This window comes from Danio rerio, chromosome 7 (genome assembly GCF_049306965.1).
Source record: "Danio rerio strain Tuebingen ecotype United States chromosome 7, GRCz12tu, whole genome shotgun sequence".
Taxonomy (NCBI): Eukaryota; Metazoa; Chordata; class Actinopteri; order Cypriniformes; family Danionidae; genus Danio; species Danio rerio.
The window spans coordinates 17,130,039-17,155,247 of record NC_133182.1 but is presented as its reverse complement, the minus strand read 5'-3'; the positions used below and the strand labels follow the sequence as shown (position 1 = coordinate 17,155,247).

At 35.9% G+C, this 25,209-nt stretch overlaps 1 protein-coding gene across 4 annotated transcripts in view; it reads right to left on the bottom strand.

Annotated features, from left to right (window-relative positions):
• Positions 1-25,209, bottom strand: part of prmt3 (protein arginine methyltransferase 3) — a 118,346-nt gene that overhangs the window by 60,986 nt on the left and 32,151 nt on the right. For all 4 annotated transcript variants that reach the window (XM_009302968.5, XM_073906554.1, XM_073906553.1 and 1 more), the window contains 1 exon segment: positions 1,151-1,229. In XM_009302968.5, coding sequence (XP_009301243.1) covers positions 1,151-1,229 — 79 coding nt within the window.

Below are 25,209 nucleotides of genomic sequence, written 5' to 3'. Positions count from 1 at the left end.
CAAAAAATTTTATCTGTAGTGATAAGCTTACATAGGAAAATTATCAAAACTTTTTTTTCCGAGTGGGATGCTATTGGTCTAATACGATTCAATGATCTATGCTAAGCTAAGCTAAAAATGCTCCAGCCAGAACAAGAAATTGGCAAAATGGATTGAATGGGCTGGATTTTTTTTTTTAATAAAACTGAACTGTATAACTCTAGGGGAGTTGTAAAATTAAAAATAAGAGGGGTGTTCCCTTAAAAAAGCCAGCTTTTTTGACGATTTTCACCTAAATTTGACAGACCTCAACTCTTGACAGAGTTTTGTGCCAAGAATATATATGTACATATTAAAGTAAAGATAAAAAAAACAAGCCACTTTTTTTAACCTTTTTTGTTTTGTTTTTAAATCTGTCATGTTTTATTACCACTCCAATGAAGATTTTAATAAAAAATGCAACCTTTTTGACAAAAAAAATAATAATAATAAAAATCTCTTTTTTACAATTTTTTTTTTAAGTAGTGCATTTAAATTTTAGGATATGCGCTAGGAGGGCCTCATAATATGCCTAAAACCTGATTATCGTAAAAAAAAATTTCAATGGCAGGGAAGACCTATCTCTTAATTGACAGTGGCGGGGGAAAAGCTAATAAAAACACAACATTAAAGGAGCAAAAACATATGAAATCTAAAAACACTTGAAATTTACAAAAAACTATTTAAATACAAAAGTGAGCGCTATCCGTAAAAGGGATGGTTCAATCAAATATGAAAATTTTTAAATAAGCCAATTAGATATCAGCACCACTGAATCCCAACACACTAACTCTGCTCCATATTTTATTGCTGATGGTCAAGGTAAAGGGGATGATGTTCAATATTTTCATGATAATGCCTGTGTAATGTCCCTGCAGAGGAAACAAACACACACGCCGACTCATCTTTCATTGCTCTGGACAGCCCTGATTCGCTCTGTATGAACTCCCCCTATTAAAATAAATGAAGTCTGCTTGATAGACCATGAAAATAAAAGCCCACTGTAAAGAACGGGCTCATTGTGCTCCATAAGTATAAAACCAATTGGAAGCTCAGTTCAAGGGCCTCTCAGATTCTTCCAAACTCAGAATAGGAGTGTAAAAAAATGCTGTAATTTGTGCATTTGGCTTACCTAAACCATCGTCTGCAAGGTAGCGGTCTCTGGCGTAGAGCACAGAGTCCAGCATTGACTCAAACAGCAAGAAGTAGCCCTGAAAAACAACAATAAACTGTTTAAAACACAAACAGATGCTTACATACTGTAATATTGTTATTACACATAATATTGTGGCAATGAATCACATTTTACAGCATTTTTAAAAACTTTTATTCTTTTTTTCAATTCTCTAAACAATAATAAGACTTAAATTGTTTGGATAAACAAATAAAATACACACAGTTGGCATGATATCCCAGTGGTTAGTGCGCCGACATATTTTGCAACATAGTTTGGGGCATCCCGAGCTCGAATTCCAGCTCATGGACCTTTCCCGATCCTCAATCCGATCAGGCGAATCCACCATGTCTGTGCAAAAAGATCAACTGCTGGAGATCGCAAATGACGACAGTCTCTTGGTGGCCATCCACAAACCCGTCTTTTCTAGAGTTTGTGCAAGTTCATTATTTCCAATGGAAATAATTCCATTTATTCAATGGAATTGCGCACTCAAGCGGCGTGACACATTCGCGCCTTCCAGATGCACGCAGTTGAATAAATTCCAGGAGTGCACCGCAAGTCACGTAACAAGAACTGACTGATCAGCTTCAGCTTGTATGGAATATACTCATTTCGGTCGATTAATTACCCAGTGCTTATAATGTAGTTATAATGTAATTATGTATTATGTAAATTTCTCCATACATAAAACCTGTATGAGAGTGACAGCAATGTTTTGTCAACTTGTCATCCTCTGAGAAAACGGTTAATGGTTGCCTAACAACCTACGAACCACCGCCCAACCCTGTAAGCGGTAAAATTGTCAAGCGTTGACCAGTCCGCGGTGATAAAAATGTTGGGGATCACTGGGCTAGAGCATTAGAGTAGCACTAGAGTCATCGAGATCTAGAGTTTGCTGCACTGTAAAAAAAAAAAAAAAATGTTGGGTTTCATAAAATCTATTTGTGTTAGGACAACTTAAAGGAATTAAGTTAACTTATTAATTCTTACAAATTTAAGTGTATTGAACATAAAACAATTAAATTGTCACAAAAAAACTTAATAATTGTGTTGTTTTACCTAATTTTAAACTAGTAGTTTGAACAAACAGCACACATATTTTTAAGTGTGGATGTGAGGGGGTCAGGGTGATTTTGCCAGCCCGTTTGCTCAATCTGTATAAGTATAGTTCTCAGAGAATAGGGAGGGTCATACCAGTGATTCGCTCAGCAGTCAGAACTATCTGACGTAGCCTTCGAAGGTCATATTTGGTAGCTGAGCTGAACCAGACTTACTGAAGTCCAAAGGACTTCAAGACTTATAAACAATTTATAAGTGTTGAATTTAAACAAATTAAATTTAGTAATGTTCAACTTGATTTCTTTTTTTTTTTTTAATTAGGCCAAACAAATTATTTACAACCATTTAACAGGAATCACCAATTGAAACATTATTTATTTTTTTGGTGAACTCCCACTGCTGGAGGAAAAATTACAAACTCTGCTGGGTCTTATTGTCAATGGAGTCAATGTGAGTATCCTGGGGGGTGGCGGTGCCCAGGATTTGGTTTGAGCACTGTTTTGAGCGTGTTGAGCTCTAGGCTAAGACTGGACCAGACAGAAAGCTCTGTAACCTCCTATCTATATCCCTCGCTAGTTGCTCACCGGCCCTCACAAGTCTCCCGCAAACCCCACAGACATAAGAAAAATGGAGAACTGAGGTGAGAAAATATGAAAATGTATATAAAAAATTTAAGTCAGAATTATTAGCCCTCCTGAATTGTTAGCCCCCCTGTCCTTTGTTTCCCCAATTTCTGTTTAACGGAAAGTTTTTTAACACATTTCTTAATAACTAATTTGTAATGTCTTCTTTTATCTGGGTCATGATGACAGTATATGACATTTTACTAGATATTTTTCAAGATACTAGAATTCAGCTTAAAGTGACATTTAAAGGGTATTTAGGTAGGTTATGATAGTTTGTTCTGTAGACAATTTTTAAATGTTTTATAATGTTTATAATGTTTAAATGTTTAAATAAAATATTGTTTAATAGGGCTATTAATATTGATCATAAAAATATTTTTAAAAAATTAAAAACTGCTTTTATTCTAGCTAAAATAAATATAAAAAATTTGGACTTTCTCCAGAAGAAAAAAATATTTTAGGAAATGCTATGAAAAAATCCTTGCTTTGTTAAAAATTATTTGAGATATATTTAAAATAATAATAATAATAATTCACAGAAGTGCTAATAATTTTGACTTCAACTGTATATATAATAAACAAGCTTTTTGAGACAGTAAGCAACCCCCCAGAACACCCTAGCAACCACACCAGCTAAATCTAGTTTCAAGACTACTGCTTTTCTCATTTAATTTCTCATGTCATTTCTCATTTCCCCAGACTCTCAAACATACACACACAAACCCATATCAGAAAAAAATGAAACCTCTGGATTTATGAGACCTTAACCCGTCACCCTCCTTAAACATATGCATGGCCACCCAGCATGGGTTTTATTGCGCTGACCCTTCACTGACACCCGTTTTGCATGAGTAGTCCCCGCGTCACCTCTTGAGTTATTCTATTGCTGCTCAACTGCAGCTTTAAACACATCTTGCCGACATCATTCTGGACAGCGGCACAGACCGTCATGAGTGAAGCAAGGCTGCTTCATGCTTGCTCAGAGTAATCTAAAACAGAGGCGTAATCAATTACGCAAGACATATGTGATGAATGTAGCCAGAACGAGGGCCAACACTCTTTATCAGCACGGTCTTCATGTCTGAGTGGTGGAAAAGTTGCTTTAACGTATGAAAAATATTTAAAGGGATAGTCTAACCGAAAATGAAAATTCTGTCATAATTTACACAAGCTCCACTGGTTCCAAAACTTTCCTTTTTTTCCTGAACACCAAAAAAGGTATACTGAAGATTGTTTGGGGAAAAACAAGCCCTCTGACTTCCATAGTATATAGAGAGAGATGCTAATGGTCTAATCCGATTCAATGATTTATGCTAAGCTAAGCTAAAAGTGCTCCTGCAAAATTCGGAGGTGGACTGAATGGATTCAAATAAAAATAAATAAATAAATAAATAAAAATATATAAATAAAAAAATAAAATAGGTAAAGCTCAACTGTTTAACTCTAGGGGGAGACCTATTTCCAAAGCCATATCACCAAGCCACAGCCATATCACCCTGCAGCCCAAGACAGGTTACTCACTGTAGCTAAGCAGGGCTGAGCCTGGTCAGTACCTGGATGGGAGACCACTAGGGAACACTAGGTTGCTGTTGGAAGTGGTGTTAGTGAGGCCAGCAGGGGGCGCTCAACCTGTGGTCTGCGTGAGTCCTAATGCCCCAGTAAAAGTGAAGGGGACACTACACTGTGAGCGCACTACACTGTGAGCGCACTACACTGTGAGCGCACTGGCGCCGTTGTCCTGTGGCAGCCGTCGCATCATTCAAGTGGATGCTGCACACTGGTGGTGGTTTGGAGAGACCCCCCTCATGATTGTGAAGCGCTTTGGATGTATGGCTATACACAATAAATGCGCTATATAAATACACATTACATTACATTACAAATAAATGAAGTGTTCCTTTAAAAACCTCAACAGATGTGCTGTTCCACTTGTTGCTATAATGCATAATGTTATATTTCATGTAGAAACAACTTCTATTGTGCAGCTATAGAAAAATGTTGTAAGAGAACTAAAATAAAACGTTTTATGTGTAAATGCATATAAATGCCAGAAAAAATTCTATAAATAAAAATTGTTGTGTTTGAAAAAAACTAATTTTGTTTTACTGTGAACTACTGATGACATTCACAAATTTAAAACAAAAACAATATATATATTTTTTTGTATGTGCCATATTTTCAAACATGTTTATTTCAATAGCTATGTTTCCATCCACCTATCTTATGTGCATTTTAGATATGCGCATAAAAACATGGTTGATGGAAATGTCAAGATGTGTATAAATTTTGAAAGTGCGCAACATTCAAAAATATGTGCATAACTGAGCAGGATAAACGCTTTATTCGATAAGAAAATATGTGCATAAACTACGATGAAAGCATTTTCACCGAACAAATTCCAGTCATGTGATTTTGCTATATAAGATAAGAGATCATGTGATAATAAAAATGTGTGTGAATGGACAAACCAGTAGGCTGAGCACCCTTTAACACATCTGAAATGTAGTTTTGGTAATTCTAAAACACCTTTACCATCTCAGTATTAGTATTATATTATTAATCACCTCCAGAATCAAGAGCATCTGTACTCCGCATCTCACACCTTCAAATGTCTATGTGCGTTAACTGCATGTCAGGATTGTCTTCTGAGGCGCAAGTCATTTGTTAAAAGAAAAAAGATTCACGCAGCAACTCTGATCGCAGCAAATTCTGTTTTTACTGTTAATATTTAGCACCAGATAATCAAGAAGTGACAATTTTTTTCACTTTGACTCGTTGGAGGGAAAAGCTGCTTTATTCGCACATATTTTATGCAATAAACCAGTTTAGTGCATAAAACTAATTAGCATTTTTGTATGGAAACATTTTTGTATGGAAACAACATTTCAGATCTTCAAGAAATATTTAGTGAAATATTAAGAGGAATAACCATGGAATAACCATGGTGGAATAACCATGATTTCTAATAACAACAAATAAAAACTAGCGCTGGGCAATGCATTTTTTATTTATTTATCATGATTAATCGCATGGTTGTCTGCGATTATTCGTTATCAATCACAATGTTATGCACAAAAATCAATAATGACTTTAAATGAAGTGCATTAGGCACTTTTATTTTAAAAGTACCATGTAAGTGTATGAACAAGAAAAAAAAAACATATTCCCAAAACCTTTTAGAAGTTAAAATATTTAACTGTAGTGGTGTAATCAATTAAATTTACAACCAAATATATTTGCCACTGCAAAAAAATGTTACCTAATTTGTAATAGAAATTAAGTTATCCACAGATTTCTGGGGCTTGATCATAAAATTATAACAGGACAGTTGCAAGCAACATTCAAAAATGTATTTCGTAACAGGTAAAAACAAAAACCTTTTACTTTATCATAAAACAACATAAGCAGTCCATCATGTAGTGTGGTAAAATGTTCGAAAACAACAACAACAACAGAGCTTTACTGTTCAGGGTACATTAATCTGTGAAGTACATGTTTGTACTGAATTTCCTTTGGTTAATCACAAGCCCAAAAAACAAATACAGAACACTTCAAAATAAAATAAAACACAACGACAAAATCAATTTAATCAACTCTCAGCATTTACTTAATCCTCTTCACAAAGCCAGTTGCTAAAGGCTGATCTAAACTGCGTCAATCGAACGCATATGCTCTGGCGCAGCCTACACGCGCTCGCCGACCACAAGCCGGCGACACCGAATCTGACGTGCACCTCTAAAAAAAACTGTAACTACACATTGCAATGTCCCGTAGCGAAAGCTCTTTGATTGGTTAGCTTGGAAGCAGTGACGAGTGTGGGCAAAAAGCAAGATGGAGTGATTGTTTACAAGTGTCCCGTGAAGAAGCTCCAGATGAAAACTATTGTTTTGTGTTTACCTTATGATTAAAGTTGTTTCCCGTCCGCCAGTTCCCGCCTCTGAATGAGTGAGTTTTAGCTACTTATACATTAAGGTATTGTTCAGAAAAATAAATACTCAGGAAGAAATTCGACACAGAGAAACAAAAACCTACTGCCAGCTAGCATTACAAAAGTGTAATTGCAGAGCAACACAAACACGACGCAGAAGTATAAATACATAGCTACGCGAAAGGCAGGCGCCGTGGGTCACGCCGATCACTCGATGCAAAACTATAAATCAGCCTTAAGACCCACTAGATTCTTTATCATCGGAAATTGTACATTTCTCTCTAGAGTATTCTGCAGAAGCTTAACGTTAATGTAAACTTTACCTCGTTCACTTCGTTTGGGTGTGAGATTTTCTGGCATCAACGGTTTGTACCGCATTCAAGTCATACTGTAATTCAGACTAGAAGTACTTCAGCGATATGAAAACTCTGATTTGCAGAAGTGACATACAGCTTTGGTTTTGACAACTACACCATTTACTGAATATGTCAGTTTAAGAGTTCAATATGTTTATGCATTTTTGTATCATTCGGTTCATGTGAAAGCAGCAGCATCGACGGCAGTCTTAGGCCCACCCCAAATGTTTTCATTGGTTCAGAAGTGTGATTATGCCTTTCTCAATCCAATACTAATCAACAACCCAAATCCGTGACCTATTGCTTCCCGCTATGTGTATTAAAAGCCAGTGAACAACGAAGTTTCAAATTATTAAAAACTGAAAAACAGCTGTGTTAACGTGCGATAAATTATTTGTCAGCATTAATTAATTAATGCATTAACGCAATAATAAAGCGTTAATTTACCCAGCATTAATAAAAAATGTGTTACTCAAGATTTTGATTGTTTCAATTTTCAATCTAAATTACTATCAGCACTATATTTAATAAATTCAGAGAAACAGTTTACAGTAGTCTCTTATCTGCACATGTGGCTCTGATGAGCTTATGCAGGTTTTTCTCTCACAATGTTGTATTAAAAAGTTTTGTTATGAAAGGTCAGAATGGCCTTTCTGTGCTCTATATGCCACACAGAGGTCAACTGGACAGCACCTTTAAAAGCCATGCCGTGACAGCGGCTCGTACTGGATCTCTCTGGGTCGTTTTTAAACAGACTTAGCATTAGAGTGATGGCTAAGCTTCTCCGTGGTGTAATTTAGAACCCAATTTCACAGGCGGCTGCTTCCACTGCAGTGAGAGAGAGAGAGAGACAGAAACAGAGAGAGAGAGAGAGAGAGAGAATGAGAGAGAGAGAGAGAGAGAGAGAGAGAGAGAGAGAGAGAGAGAGAGAGAGGAAAAAGGGGTATACTGGTACATAAATACACACTCACTCACTTACACACAAACACACTTACACACAAAGAACTGATATGCTGTTCTGATGTGCTCAGGAAACATTTCTGATTATTATCAATGTTAAAAGCAGCTTCATGTTTTTGGGAAAATGATATATTAAAAGTCAAATGTTCACCTTAACATTTTCATTTTTTAATGACACATCAAATTGATCAGAAGTGACAACAAATCCATTTATAATGTTGCAAACGACTGTATTTCAAATAAATTATTGTTTAGTTTGAACTTTCTATATAATCCTGAACCATATAAAGCATGTTTTTTCAACATTTATAATAGTCAACATATTTATCATATTCCTAAAAAATAGAAATTATTATTAAAGGGATGGTAAAAAACTGTCTGCTAATGCTTCATTTGTAAAAATAAATAAATAAATAAATAAATAAATTCACGTTATTTTTCATATATCTTACTTTGATTATATCCAGTTACTCGGCTAACATGAAAAAGACTATCATAATTCCTAGTTTCTCCAAAGACCTGTCCTCAAGAGGCTCTGATTGGTCAGCTAACATAATGTGCTGGGATTCAGGGATCGGCTCCACGTCACCAGGAAGTGTCATGCCTCTACAATACTAGCACACACTTTACTCCTGTTGTGTAAATACTGTCAGTCAATGTAGCTGTATCAGTTTGAGCCCAAATCAGACAGAAAACGAAGAGGACACAGCTAAACCTCACAGCTGCTCTGTAAAATAAAATCATAAGCATGTGTAAGTAATATGAAACGTTCACATATCTTTTGTGAGTTTGTTATTTGAGATGCAGAATGCAGCGAAAGCGGCTACATAGAGGGACAATGCATGCACTAATGAAGATTGTGGGTGTTGACAGCGGTTTGATGTATAAATATGAATTTGTAACTAAATTGTTAAAAATGCCAAACAGTATTTCCTGCTGTTTACATTCTTGCTACAACTACTAACGCTAGAAACTGTGCATGTAATAGAACAATTTTAACAAACTAAAATACTTACAGGTTGTGGCTTACAATCCAAAGCTTCTTTTATTATGTGTAGAACTGCTCCTTTAAGAAGTTTTAAGCCGAATCCAGCATTGAACTGAGAGATTCTGGTAGCTATCCCTTGTAAAATGCTAGAGCTATATCTTTTTTATAATTCTCTGGAACATTATTAAATGTGTAAAACTTGGATGATGAGACGACAGCCACAGGACAAAGGCGACAGTGCGCTCACCACACACTAGATATTGGTTAAGTGGAGAGATGATGTTACAGCCAATTCAGTGGATGTGGATGATTGGGTGGCCTTGGGATTTTGAATGACCACGGAGAGTCAGGACCTCGGTTTAACGTCTCATCTGAAAGACGGCATCCACTGACAGTACAGTGTACCCTTCACTATACTGGGGCATCAGTCTCTCACAGACCCCCTGCTGGCGTCAATAACACCAGTTCCAACAGCAACCCAGTTTACCCATGTGGTCTCCAATCCAGGCTCAGTGAGATACTGGTTTTGGGCTGCAGGGTGATATGGCTGTGCCAAAATAGATGATATAAATATACATTTGATCACCCCTGGCTCAGTTCATACCATTGTGGATGCATAATCGCGCGAATCAGTCTATGCAAGAAAATATTCATTAATAAATCGGAAACTGGCAGACCTAGAGCGCCGGTAGGCAACGTAAGTGTTCACAAGACTGTTTTCTCATTAAATAGGTGTTTTTTACTACATATAACCAAAAAGCAAAGTCAAATTAGATGCAGATTTTTTGTAGTTTGACTTACAGTAAGCTCAAAAATAGTTAATCAGAGGATACTGTAGGTCAGAATACACAAAATATTTTCATTAACACTTGAAAACTTAAATAAATCTAGGTTTACAAAACTTAAATACATTTTATTAATAAATTAGATATAATTTAAATAAATACTGAAGCTAGTATTACAAAACTAACATTACCGGAAATGTGAACCTGGTTGGAAAACCGTGTATTCCATTCATTCATTCAGTCATTAATTCATTCAAAAAGGCTCTCAAAGCACGAGTCCGTAACCGAAATACAACCTCCGGTGGACAGTAGCAGACTCCGAAATGAGACAGATTCAGTTCCACATGAGGTTATTAATTAGCGAATAATATAATTATTATAAACGTAAACATTAGGTGAGCAGGTTACATTGTAACCGCGCGTTCTAACAACATGCTTAGTGAAAAGATATGCAGAGATAAGCAATTTGACTGCACCACACAAAACAAGTCAGAAATTTAAATACAGCCATTCAGAAGCACAAAATATGCACTTACTCACGAAATGGAAAGGTTTATAATCTCCTTAATACACATTAACTCACGTTAACATTATTAAATGTAGATGTTGAATCACTCATATGTGTTTAGTTCTGAAGTTTAATTTCACACAGTTTATTTTATTTTCAAGACCTGAGGTAAACTGTCTGCTACTACTTTCAGTATATGGCAATAAATGTCATGTAAAATGACATTCAAACTCACGTCGCATTTAACACTGAAAAAAAGCACATGGGGTTTACAAGAGGTAATCTTTGTTTCTCTGTTGTTCAGCTGTGAGAATTAGAAGCTGTTTCTAATATATCAATTTGAGGTGTTGGTTAAGACAAAATTCCTTTTAATATGGAAAATATTCCTTCTATCGTGTGCTATTGCTTTTATTTAGAACACAATTTATATCACTTGCTCCTGTCCTCAATCTGGCAACCGGCACTTGCATTTGATTTGATCTAGGAGTGCAATACCTAGTTCAACCACTGGGTGTCAAACTTGCATACTGCACCTTTAACACTGGTCTGTAGTTCTAAAACTAAGGTATTTTTCTCCCACGGAGCAATGAAATGTTTATTAGATTCATAAATCTGTGCAATGAGCAGCCTCTTTCATGCTTTGCAGATTCATTGATTTCGAAAATCTAACCTAAAAACAATGCTTTCACTTTTTTCCATAAAAAAAGTAATTTACAAACTGACATCACAAATTCTAATCCAACAAGGAAAACAAAGGTATTCACATGCACACCATCTGTGTTTAATCCCACCTATAGTAGATCCAATAACACACACTGGTGGTAAAGAGAGTCACTGCAGCATTAATGGCTGAATGTGGCCAAAATGCAGATCGATTCATTAAGCCATGTGGAGCCAGGGCAGAATTACATGAATGCCGCTAATGAAATGCTAATGAAAATTGGACAGCAGCATTCAGCCACATTAAATGAATTACCTCATAAACACGCACTCGCACACCACTTTTTTTTCCATTTAGATTTTTCTAGATGCAGCATAGAAGTCATTACCATGTAATATAATTACACTTTGCATAACAATAAATTAAAACGCGAGGCAAAAATCCTAAAGGCAAAAAGTGCTTTCCTCAGGAACTAAATAAAAGCGAAAAATCCAAACGCTCAACTATTGGTCAATTAGGACAAGAGTGTGTTTTTTAAATTTGTTTCTTGTGAACATGGGAGAATCGTGTTGGTTTGGCCCAGAGTGGCCATCTATGCTCTGTAAACAGCTGGCATCAGCAGTATTCGACCATTGTCAACGTCATGGGTATTCAATTAACAATCCTCTCAATTACAGTACAACAATATCAATCCCGCTCCTGGGGGCTGTGTAAACTACTCCTCACTCGCTCAATCCCACAAACACAGAGACAGAAACAAACACGTAAACTGCTCAAATGACACATTATAATGAACTCAACGTCTCAATGATCACCTGATTGATTTATAATGTAACATACAGAGAGTAAACTAATACAAATGTCTTAGTAAATATCCCTGCTCTTTTTAACCTTTACACAACTATTTATAGGGACAGACTTGAATAAAAAATAAAAAGGTGGAAAAGGGCCATATCACCAATGACCCCTATTCTGTTATGTGAAGAGTAAAATCTAAAAAAAATACTTTCATTTTCATAACTTTCATTCATTCATTTTTATCCGCTTTTCCAAGGCCGGGTTGCGGAGGCAACGGTCTTAGTAGAGAACCCCAGACTTCCCTCTCCCCAGACACTTCCTCCAGCTCCTCCAGGGGGATCCCGAGACATTCCCAGGCCAGCCGAGAGACATAGTCCCTCCAGCATGTCCTGGGTCTTACACGAGGCCTCCTCCTGGTGGGACATGACTGGAACACCTCCCTAGGTAGGCGTCCAGGAGGTATCCCCGAGCCTGAGCCACCTCAGCTGACTTCTCTCGATATAGACGAGAAGCGGCTCTACGCTGATCTTCTTCCGGGTGAGCTCCTCATCCTATCTATAAGGGTGCGTCCTGCAACCCTGCGAAGGAAACTAATTTTGGCAGCTTGTCTCTGAAATCTTGTCCTTAAGACCAAAAACTCATGACCATAGGTGAGAGTAGGAATGTAGATTGATCGGTAAATCGAGAGCTTTGCCTACCGGCTCAGCTCCTTCTTAACCACAATAGACCAGTACACTGACCGCATTACGGCTGCCGCTGCACCAATCCACCGGTCAATCTTACATTTCATCCTTCCCTCACTCGTGAACAAAACCCCAAGATACTTGAACTCCTCCACCTGGCGTAAGGACTTTCCTTCAACCTTTTTCCGGTGGAGCACCATGGCCTCGGACTTGGAGAAGCTGATTCTCATGTTATTCGTATATCATGTGATCATTTTTGCATGTGTAATTTAGATATTGCTCAATAATTAAGTCAAAACTAACTGAAACATATCAAGATGCTGTGAACGTATAAATGTCAAGATTTAATTTCTTCTTCAAATATCAAAATTAATTTGTTTAAAATAAAAAATAATTGTGTTTAAAAATTCTCAGAATTTAATAAATTTATTCTCAAACTTTTATTAACATAGTCAATTTAACTTTCTCTGAATTTCTTGACTTTATTCTCAATGTTTTATTTTAACAATTTAAAAAAACTATGATAGTTTATTGAAAAATAAAAGAAAACAAGATTATTCTCAATTTTTTAAACGTTTAATCTTACATTATAATGACTTATCTCAAGAAAGATGATTTTATTACTGATTTTTTTCTCACTATTCCTTGGCCAAAATGTAAAAATTCTTAGAATTTAATGAATTCATTCTCAACACCTTATTTTGTAAAAATTCTCAAAATTTAACTTGTTTATTTTTTTGCAAATTTAATGCGTTTCTAAAAATAATAATAATAATAATCACTATTGGTGAAAGTTTATTTTCAACAATTTTCAAATGTTTAATCTTACATTATAAAAATTTAAATCTCAAGATGATTTTATTATCGTTTTTTTTTTTTTTTAACGATTTCTTGGCCAAAATGTCAAGACAGTTTTATTCTTTTATTAATTTTTGGCCTAATCTTCCTCCCATACCTATGTGTTTGCATCAATATATAATAATTTAATAATAAATAAATAAATAAATATATATATATATATATATATATATATATATATATATATATATATATATATATATATATATTTGATGAACCAAATACATCACCCAATGCCAAGTTCAAACTCTTTGAAAATAAAACACAATTAAAGGCAATATCAGTAAGCTATAGCAATGAATTAAACCTAAATAAAAAAATGTTTTATAATAATTACTTAGTAAAATTATAGCAAAGTTGACCATCACATTTTAATTTTGCTCATTGTATAAGAAAAATAATAATCTACCTGACCTTATATTCAGTACTCATGCATTCCTAATTAGCAAGTTTTAATCTAGTTGACCCTTTAATGAAATATCAAGTTAGCTCAGTGTCACAGCTTAACTCCAGCTAGGACAAGATGAACAAATCCACCACTCCTGTGCTTACTTAAGAAGTTTCATCCTCTTCTTCCAAAAAAAAAAAAAAAAAAACTAAAGGCAAACAAAAAGGATTCATCAAGAAGGCAACCATTAAAAGACATTAAGATGAATGGCCATAACACTTCCCTAAACACTACTGTTAATAACGTGCAGTTTGTGAAATAAATCAAAATGGGCAAGACTGTTTGCTCGCTGTGGATCTGGTGTGAAAGAGGTTGATTTGCATATGAATGCAGATGTGTAGTAAATGTACCGTTTTCTACAAGCACATTCAAATGAGGCAGGCCCAACGTTTCCACGATTAATTTTAGCAGGACAATGGATGTTTGAAAGCTGCATTGTGGATGGGTGACGGATCCAGGTATGAGCACTGAGGGGAAACACATGGTGTAACACTGAGTAACAGTCCAAATCTGAAAATGTCAGGAAATGAAGAATTCAAAACCTATTATATTTCTTTATGTAGTGACTAATGTAGTGCTTTGTGAAGGTAAAAGGTCTGGAAAGTGTCAAAGATCACAGTGCACAGTAACTGAAGTTAATGTCTCCAAAGAGGAAGATACAATTCTCAACTGCAGTGCAAAAATTACTGTAATTTTAATGGTGAATAAAACTGTAAAAATGCTACGGTAAAAAAAAACAAAAAAAAACTTTTCATGTGCCTGTCAGAGTGGGCCTCAGTCTCCGCCTCGGCTGCGTCAGATAAACAGCACAGTGATAGACATGAAGGAAGCAGATCTCATGTAACGTTTGTGAGAAATACTACAATAAGAACTTTCCCAATGATTATTTGATGTATTTGTTGAGTTAATTCAAGCCTTTTGATGAGTCACACAATGTCGTTACATGCACGTACACACAGACAGACACATACAGAGAGCTCGCGTCTTTTTAAAGACGGTAAAAATCGCTGTAATTCATTACAAACATGCATTGTTTTATAAATGTTTGTTTTGTAAACTTGTAAAACTCATTCTTGATCACATTTGATGATAATTTCTGATCGCAGCGAGCTCAACAAATCTTTTATTCCCGATTGCTTTGCGCACATCCTGTCTTGTTGATATGATTATGCACATTACTACATGTTAATATGCGGCTGTCAATCAATCCAGTGGGCGGGGAAACCGCACTCCTACATCACGTTTTGGTGGGCCTCAAAATGGGAGAGATTTGAGTCCTATTTTAAAAAAGAGACTTACGTTTGTATCACTTCAATATGACTGTGGACACACAATACCTACACAGTTCTGTCCAAACAGGTTACAAAAGTTGATTTTCATCATAGATGCTCTTATACAGCACATGTATACAGTTAATAACCGCAAGTTAACTTTCCCAGATTTCCCTGCATGATACTTTTTTGCCTTTTGGTTGACATTACTATGGTTCTTTTCTCATCTGTTATGTACATTAGAGTTTCATGTTACGGCTAATGTTGATAAATAATGTTTTGCATTACTTAAATTTTATCTGTTGGTGTTTAGTAGTGTAAATGAAACTGAGTGTCTTCAATATATTTAGTTTTTCTGCTTGAGGGAAAATTAGTTTTTGATGATCATTTTCTCATCATATGACTTTGTCATCACCATATGAGTTTTCATCTGTGCAACAAAGGTATGATGTGTACTGTTAGTACTGGGCCAGGATAAGATTCTGACGGTATGATAATCTTGGATAAAAATATCACGGTTTCGTGGTATTGTGATTACTGCTCTAAATTTTTATTTTTTTTGTAAATGTCAAGATTAAAAATAACAACTTTTTTTTCCCATTTGAACACAATATATTTTATTTTGAGAAAAATTTAAAATATTTTGGAACAGTAAACATGTCAGGCTTAATGAATGACAAATTTCTGCTATCTTCATTTGCTTAAAAACAGATTTTTTTTTACAATTTAAAATCTTTTCTGCTGAAGATATTGTTGTCCTAAAAAACAAGCAAACCAAAACATTTCTACACATACCTTAAGAACGGTATTGCAGAAATTTTGACAGTTTTAAAACCTTGACTTTTCCAAATCGCGGTATACCTTGACAACGGTTATCGTCCAATGCCTAGTTAGTACTTCAAAACACTGGCATATAAAACTATAAATTAATTAAATATGGCAGTTTACTGTAAAGGCCATGATATATTTCAGACAAAGTTTTTTTTTTGTACTTTTATTATTTATTTTATTTGGAAAGGCAGAGTGACAGTTTACCGTTTTCAAACATTCGGACAACTCTCCACTAGAGTAAGGGGCCGATCACAACGAACACACTTTTCCATTCTTTCATTCTTGAGACGCACTGCACTGCCTTTTTTGTTGAAAAACTGAATCATCACTGAGTGTTGCTGTTGATGGTTATAGTTTTAATATTTAATAATATTGAGATACTCAAAATTTGTGAAGCCTCTTCTCCATCTTTAAAAGTCTCTGTGGTCGCTTTGACAACACAAGCACTGCAGTCACCTCAATGGAAACCCCGCCTCTGCTTTCATTTGATTGGCGAATGAAAAAGACAACTTTTGTAGTGCGTTTTTTCCGCTCCGAGTTGACTTTTTTTTCAACTGCGGGTGCACAGTGATTAATGCCAAAAACACGAGGCGCAGCAGGCAGTTAAATGCGAGGCGTGCAGGGCATATAAGAAATGTGCAAAACCCTCGCCTATTAGTAAATCATTCATAAAAAGCAATGCTTGGTGTAATCAGGGTCTAAGTGGGGTTTTAAATGTGTCATAATGCTCAAGTGTACTGCAAAACACAAAAATGTAGGCTGAACAGTGTCAAACACTGAATGGAACAACATTTAGAAGTTTATCAGATGTGGTATGATCCGATTGTGCTTCTTACCTGGTGTACGAATCCCTATGAGTCTTTTCACTAATGATCATACAGTTGCGAATACAAGCTCTGCTACTCCAGTGTATTCTTGTAGCTAATGGTGTTGTTTTGCTGGATGTTTTACAATTTTACATAGTTTTTTTTTTTTTAATTAAAAACAAGGCAGCAAACCTACGTATATTTTACACCCATGAGCATGCAAATATGGAAGCACCTTTTGTATGTATGCTGGTTTGTGGGTTTGTGTGTTTGAGTATGTGTGTGTGTGTGTGTGTGTGTGTGTGTGTGTGTGTGTGTGTGTGTGTGTGTGTGGCAGGCAGCTGTAGGCAATGGACGGAGTGAGCGATTGCTGCTGTCTTCTTCAGCGACAGGTAAGACTGCCATCAAGAGATAATGAGACCCAAGATGGGATCTACCATTAATTCTACTTGACCATCACCACACGCAGCAGCTCACCACATCCTCAAACCTGTTACACATCAAAACATACTTGAAAACAAGTCTAAAGTTCAAACAAAAGACGCTTCAGTTCATTCACAAAACATGTCCCCGGCTATGCTTCGCAAAGAGCAACAGCCAATAACATTACTGTTCCAGGATTGCGTAAATGTGATTGGCATTTACTTTAGGGTATTTGCATGAAGCAATCTAACTGGCATTGGTTTAACGATTTAGAGTTCATGTGACTCTTTTACACTGATATAATTAAATAACATTTTAAAAGTTACTTTAAATTGGAGGGCAGTTTCATTCAGTAAACCAGGTTAGGGTGTAAAGCTGCCATGTAGTTCAGTTCAAACCACGTGATCTGCGCAGCGCGACTAGTCGATGTCAATAAAAAAAGTGTCACGGCTAAGCATTAAAGTCGATTAGGCAATTAGGTGCAACCCGTACCACAAAGCAAAAAATAATAAATAAAAATACTATAATACTAGAATCTAGCTAAATAATGTCATCATGGCAAAGACAAAATAAATTAGTTTTTTTATTGTTTAAAAACATGCTTTTTTATTATATATTTTTAAAACTAAATTGCACATATACGATTTTACCTACTTTCTGAAGTATTGTGCATCTTGGTGTCTACATTTCTTTATTTTTTCTAGTGATTGTATGGACATAACAGATGACAATTTCCCAAAATATATAAAATACATTTATTTTATATATATATATATATATATATATATATATATATATATATATATATATACATATATATATATATATAAATATATATACATACACATACATACACAACAACATAATAACCACAAAATAATCAAACATTTTGAGGGCTTCTAAAATTAATTTCCATGACTTTCAGATGACAGCTGTACAGAAGACCTCCATGAACTTATTACAGGAACAATCCTCCTGGTGTAACCCAGGGTTAAGTGTCTTTCTCAAGGGCGCAGTGGTGATAGCTCAAATCTGTCCCTCGAGAGGCTCAAACCTGCAACCTTTCCCTCTCCAGCAATGATCCTTAACCACTAGGCTAATGCCAGACAATCTGAAACCACTTTATACAACACCTTTGTCCCGATCACTGAAGGACCCATGTCATTATTTCTTTTATCTGCTAGTATTATGAGTATTATTGGCCTGGTACAAACACCCAAGATGATGTAAACTGCAACCTGGTAAAAGAATTTAAAGACCCAATGAAATTATAACTTTTTGAGATGCTAGTATGAGTACTGTAATTTTAAGGATATCTATAAGCTAGTGCACATCAAAACAGTAACACAATTCACATTTAGTAGTTAGAAAACTGACATAAACATGTAAAGATTCTGGCTTGTCACTTTGCCTATGGTTTTATTTAAGTCACCTCAGACTTCAGTTTCTCGTCAAATCTTCTGACCAATCAAATACTTGTGCTCAACCACTCTCATTGGCAGAGCGGTCATAAAACAAAACACACATCCTTAGTGTTTAAGCTGAGATTACGTTAAACAGACGTAAATAAAATAATAAAAATTTATAAAACTGCACATTTGATAGCACTTCCCAGGACATTTAATGTTTCACTTGCACCAAACTTGCTTTCCCATAATACATGGTGATCCTAGGAAAATCTAGATTCTTAACTTTTTGAAGCAAACAGATGGTTTATAAACAAGGCTGATTATTAAAGTTTGTATTTAATCAACTGAAAATACAATAAAAAAAAGGAACTTTAAATAAAGTAAAAGAAAATCCGGCCCAATATCTCAAACGGATGAATTAAAAATATATTTTTTTATGTGCAGTTTTACATTTTTGGTTTTAATTTCATTTATGTTTTAAATGTTTGCCTTGGCAATTTATTAATTATTCCAAAAATGACTCACAGTTTGGTTTACAATAAGATTTTATTAATTTATCCATTAATATTAACTAAAAATTAATTTGTACAGCATTTATTAATCATAGTTGAATATCTAAACAAGCATGATTAAGATCCAAAGTTTTGCTTGTTAGCATTAGTTATTGTGCTGCGAGAAAACAAACCAACAATGGACGACTTTATCTTCATTAACTAGCATTAAAAAAAGGTGAACAAATGCTAGGAATGCACGATATATCAGCGCCCATATCGTTATCGGCAGATAAATGCTATTTTTAATGTTATCATTATCGGTCTGACGTCAAAATTAGGCCAATATTTTTAAGCCGATAGATTACATAATTGTACAGAACTGCCTTTTCATTCTAGATATGTTTGATAGAGTGTAGTTTGGTTTTAATCGCTTCAGGAAAAATATGACATGTGCAAACATAATAGCAGCGATGCACACGTGCTAAACAACTTCTTGGGTTGTTTGTAATCTACAATGATAATTTGTTATTATCAATGCTTTGCTTGCCATGTGTTGTTAACGTAAGATTGTATTCAGTTTGATCTGCATATTTATATTGATTACACCGAGCACATACTGTATATCAGCATCCAGCATAGGCGTTCTTAACATTCTGCCTTCATAATTTGCACTGTGTTTGTCATAAAGTCATCTGTGCTTAATGCTCAGGCCCACATGCCAAAGTTGGACTATGGTAACCTTTGATGTGGCCCACCATCCCATCTGAGAGGAAGAATGATGGGGATGGTTTAGAGATTGTCATTTCAAATTTAATTTACCCTTTTATTTGTTTGTTATATTGTTAGGCGATGTAGTGGCGCAGTAGGTAGTCCTGTCGCCTCACAGCAAGAAGGTTGCTGGGTCGAGCCTTAGCTCAGTTGGCGTTTGTACAGAGTTTGCATGTTCTCCCTGCGTTCGCGTGGGTTTTTATTCAAAATGTACATACTGTCACCCGACAGATAAAGGCAAGCTTGACTAGTGTACTCAGCAGAGTAACTCCACTGTGATATAAATGTGACTGTTCATGATTTTACTGCAATAAGTTATAATTTAAAAAGTTATACTGCATTAATTAATACAATTCCAAGTAATTTTTCTATTTATTTTTTAAATATTATGAAATAAATTAATTACCCATAGCAACTTTAATGTAAAATAGTTTGGTATATTGATCTTCGGCCCACGGCTATCAGCGATATTTCATCACCTTGGAATTCTAAGGTTCTATCTGCATTCTAGAATGATTTTGAGATATTAAGCTTCAAAGTTTTTGCATTCCATATAGCAAACAGTATGTGTGTAGCATTTGTTTTTTTTTTTTTAAAAAGTCTTAAAATGTCTTAAACAACTCATAAAAAACAACAACCCATGATGTAAATAAGTTGTCATTTAATAAGAGTATGTCAATAACTTGGTTTTGACAAATGTCAAATAGAACCTCATAATTCTAAGGTGACGATTTGTTTTTTGGCCCTTCATATAAAAGTTTCGACATCCCTGGTGTAGGCTATTCAGTTCATAAGATCAGTTCAAACTTTTATGAAATTTTTAAAATAAATTCAGTTGTTTACTGTATAAAAATATGACAAATTAAAAGATTTATATTTATTGGCTATGGTATATCAGTTATCGACTTCCAAATTTTAAGAGTTATCGGTTATTAACATTGGCCAAAAAATCCATTTTAGTGCATCCCTAACAAATGCTGTAATAAAAGAAAGAAAGAAAGAAAGAAAGAAAGAAAGAAAGAAAGAAAGAAAGAAAGAAAGAAAAAAAGAATGCATGAAAGAAAGGAAAAGAACTCAGACTTTCTTCTTAACATACGAGTGGCTGACACAGTAGGTCATATGGGGCCAAAATAACAACTACGATCAGAAAACAGTAACAATTCATTTTTCCTTACCAGTAAACTTTGCACAATCGAAAAGCAGTTATTTCCAACTGTTTTGCAAGATTACCTCGACAGTTGTTATTTCTTGATTAAGCACCCTAAAGCTTAGCACGGCCCAATCCAACATCTTTACGCTTCTAAGGTGTAACCAAGGATTAAAAAAATAAATAAATAAATCACATGACATGACGGATCAGTCTGTGACAACCTTTATTTAGCCTTCTTCTAATTCGCATCTCCTCTCCTCCACCCTGCCACTGGCAGAAACCATCCCTCTCTTTCTTTTTGCCCCTTAATCTAATCCAGTCTGTTTGTTTTGCTGGGTGTTAAAGTACAGATCAATTGTGTGAGTTATGAAATGACATTACGGCAGCTCAGACCCGTCTCTCCCTGCCAGACGACATCTCGTCCTTCTGAAAATTACCCCCTCTGATTTATTGATTTGTTCCCTCTCTCTCTTTCTCACACACGTACACAACAAACTCAAGACTGACAAAAAGTAGGACAGTCAAGCACCTGGGAGAAACTTTCTCTGACACTTGAAAAGAGTGGAAATAAAGAGGATGAGACTACAAGTGCACTAATGCCAGTTTCCAAGAGCCAATTCTAATACATTGATAGCAACATTTAATTAAAAAATAAGCAAAAATGCTTTGTTTTTCATGGTAACTGACACTTTTTTGGTAGAATAAAGGATAGAGAAGTGATTAGCTATGCAACACAGTCATATTCAATATTGCAACTACAGAGTGTTGCATACTGAAGACATCGGCATCTTTACGGTCACAGTCTTTGCGTCTAAGTATGCCTATTTTTATTCTATACGTTAGGCTAAAAACTGTATGCCAGCAGTGTTCAAATTAACAGATTTCATAAAACAGTGAAAAAAATAAAATACTTAGCCAGATGAGCTTTGTGACGAGATTATAAACAGCATCAACTGGAAACTTTAATACTTTGAAGCAATTGTTCTAACCCTCTTTATGAAATTATATGTTTTAAGAAGGGGTTTCTTAAATGAAGAGTTCAGACTGCATGATTTTAGCCCCGATTTTGACTCGCCGATAGGTTTTTAAAAAAATCGCAGACAAATGCCTGTAATCACAGGAAAATCAGTGCTCGTTCACGTGATTGAAAAATCAATATTAAGGACACGATATGAGAGAATCGCCAATGAGTCGCTGACATCCGTGAGATATTTGGCATGCTAAACATCTGAAGCTGACATTGATTCAAATCATGCCGTGCGAAATGAGTTCTGATTTAACATAACATCAGCGATCCCCAACAGTCAATGAGAGGGCAGCGTCCACTAGTATGGGTATCTGTAGGCCAGCGGGAGGCTGGGGAAGAAGGTAAAAGTGGTAATTTTTTGTTTATTTGGACTCAAGAAATGGAGAAAAAAAAACTAGTGTAAATTTGGCAGGAGCACTGTGTCTGTTTGACATGTCAGCTGATCAATTAAACAGACCTCCTAGTTTTTTGCGATCAAAAATAATAATCAAAATCAATAATCAAAATATATTTATTTGAGTTTGCAATTAATTGTTTTACATGACTTATAGACGTTGCATACACAGCACACATGATATATTTGAGTGTCTCTCGAAAAATGATCACAATCATCACATTACATATGGGAAGGGGTGTCGTGCAGCCTGTGCAGTAAGCAGACGCGTATGAAGTGCGAGTGAGTTACATGTGAAGTCAATGCAAAGACGCGATTAGACACCCTGAGGCGCGAATTAGCCATTTTGTGCGTCTTACGCGCTTCAGACTGCAAAGTAAGCATGAGCAAACATCTAAAAAAACAGAGCAATGGAACAGACAGAACAGCAAGCAGCTTATAATGATGGAGTCTGGTTTAAGAATGCCGCTGGACTTGACCGAATTGAAAGACATTTGTGCTTTACACATATGGCTGGTTACTATGATGTTCATGAAATCGATAAGTGTTTTCGTTTAACTCTTTCTCTGCAGTTAACGAGAGAAAACCAAACTCCTTCCCAGCGACAAGTTTTACAGCAATCCGTGATTTAGCAGTATTACGGTAGAGGAAGTGCTAACGTATTTTCTGAGTAAAGCCTGATTTTTACTTCTGCGTCAGGTGACCGGCGTAACCCACGGCGGATGCAACGCGCGTGGCTGTGCATTTATACTTCTGCGCGCTGTCTTTGTCGGTCTGCATTAACACTTCCGAAACACTAGTTGGCAGTGAGGTGTAAATGTTCTTCTGTGTCGAGTTTCTTCGCTGCTTTTTTGCTTTTCCTGAACACTTCCGAAATGTACAAGTGGCTCAAACTCGCTCATTTTGAGGCACGAACCGGCGGACGTGCAACAACTTTAACTATGAGGTAAACACAAAACAAAGCTTTCCATCCGGAGCTCCTTCACGGTACTCCACACTTGTAAACAATCGCTCGTGCCATTCGAGCGGCTCTCGGTCCCGCCAAGACTCGTCAGCGCTACCAAGCCGACCAATCACAGAGCTTACGCTATGCGTCGTTCCGACGTGTAGTTAAATTTTTTTAAAGGTGCATGTCAGTGACGGCCATGGCGAAGGGCTATGCGCCATCGCCGTAGCATACGCCGGCGTTTGACGCAGAAGTATAAATCAGCCTTAAGGTACATGCCAGATGCTCCAGGGAGCAAAATCTGAGAGAGAGAAAAACTGTGCATACAAATTATACAGCCTTGCTTTGGCTTAATCCTTATCGTTTAGATCTGTTTGAGATCTTGTCTTGACAAGGGACCAAAATAAAGAAGCTTTATTTTTATGATTTGTGTCATTGTTTCAGATAGCACACCTAACATAGTAGGCTACCAAAATGGTAAAAAGATTATATATATATATATATATATATATATATATATATATATATATATATATATATATATATATATATAATTTTTTATATTTATATATTTAAATTACAAAATTGTCCGCCACAAAATCAGTCATTTTATCATGAAAAATAACAAAAGCAAAAAAATTTGTGAAAAACTAGGGTCTGATTAAAGCATGATAAACATTCAAAAAAAGAAAAAAAAAACAGTTGGGGGGGGGGGGGGTGTCAAATACTTTTTCACAGCACTGAATTTTAAATTCCTAGTCTTTACAGTGTTCTATAAAACATCCTAAATCCTACAACCATTTTTTTACAGCTTATATCCTACCCGTAATGTTCTGTTCTGGACATTTTTGTGGATCACCGTACAAACAACGCTTTTCTTCTGACCATCTGACCCCATTCAGCATCTATAATCCTTTCAGATGGACACGCATGCAGAGTTAGCTATCGGAGCTGCTGGACCGAGGTGACTGCATTTTTCTGTGGACATGTGTCTCCTACCACTCGTCGTAATAAGGTAATTGTAAAACTATTGTTCCATAGCATTCTGAAGAATGATTTTCTGAAAACGGCAGCACGCTCCCCTGCTTTCACAAGGAAACTACGGCCACACACAAACACTTCGGAGGTTTTCCGAATGAAACGGACGACATTGCAGAGATGATGAAGGGCAGGATTTTTACACCATTTAGCAAGCCAACGTTGTAGTCATAAAATAATGTGCTCCAGTGACCCAAATCTCAGGTTACTTTGTCAGAAACGTTGCAGGCACACACATACAAACATAAATTACATGTAGGAAAATCATATTCACGCTTGCCACTGCCTCAGGCACAGAGTTTGTTGAATTATAGCCCTAACATGCAAACAAAAGAGGGCCAAATAAGATACATTTATTATTTCACAATTAACCTGCGAGCCATGAAAAAATCTAGAGACAGCAGAAAACAGCATGCTGGTGGAATTCACATGGGAAACGCTTGGAAGTTTCCAAATTTAGGGAATGATTCTCCAATGTCCTTTTTTGGAGCCTCTGGCTAGGTGGCTTCAGTGTTATGACCTACTTTTCCCCTTTCCTATGGTGGACTACAAATTAAAAGAGCCTAAACAAGAAGTGCAGAGCAATGCTGGCTTTTATCGCTTCTTCACTGCCAAATCTAGAACAGATTTTTTGTGTGTATTGCTAGGATAGAAATCAAAGCAATTCCACAATATGTCATGCATTGCAGTCAATTTAATGCCATTTTAAAGGGCATCAGGCACAGCGGGAAACCAGTTTACAAACAACAGCAATAGGAATATGATGAAAGACACTAATGTTCTTTATGAACAGCTTATC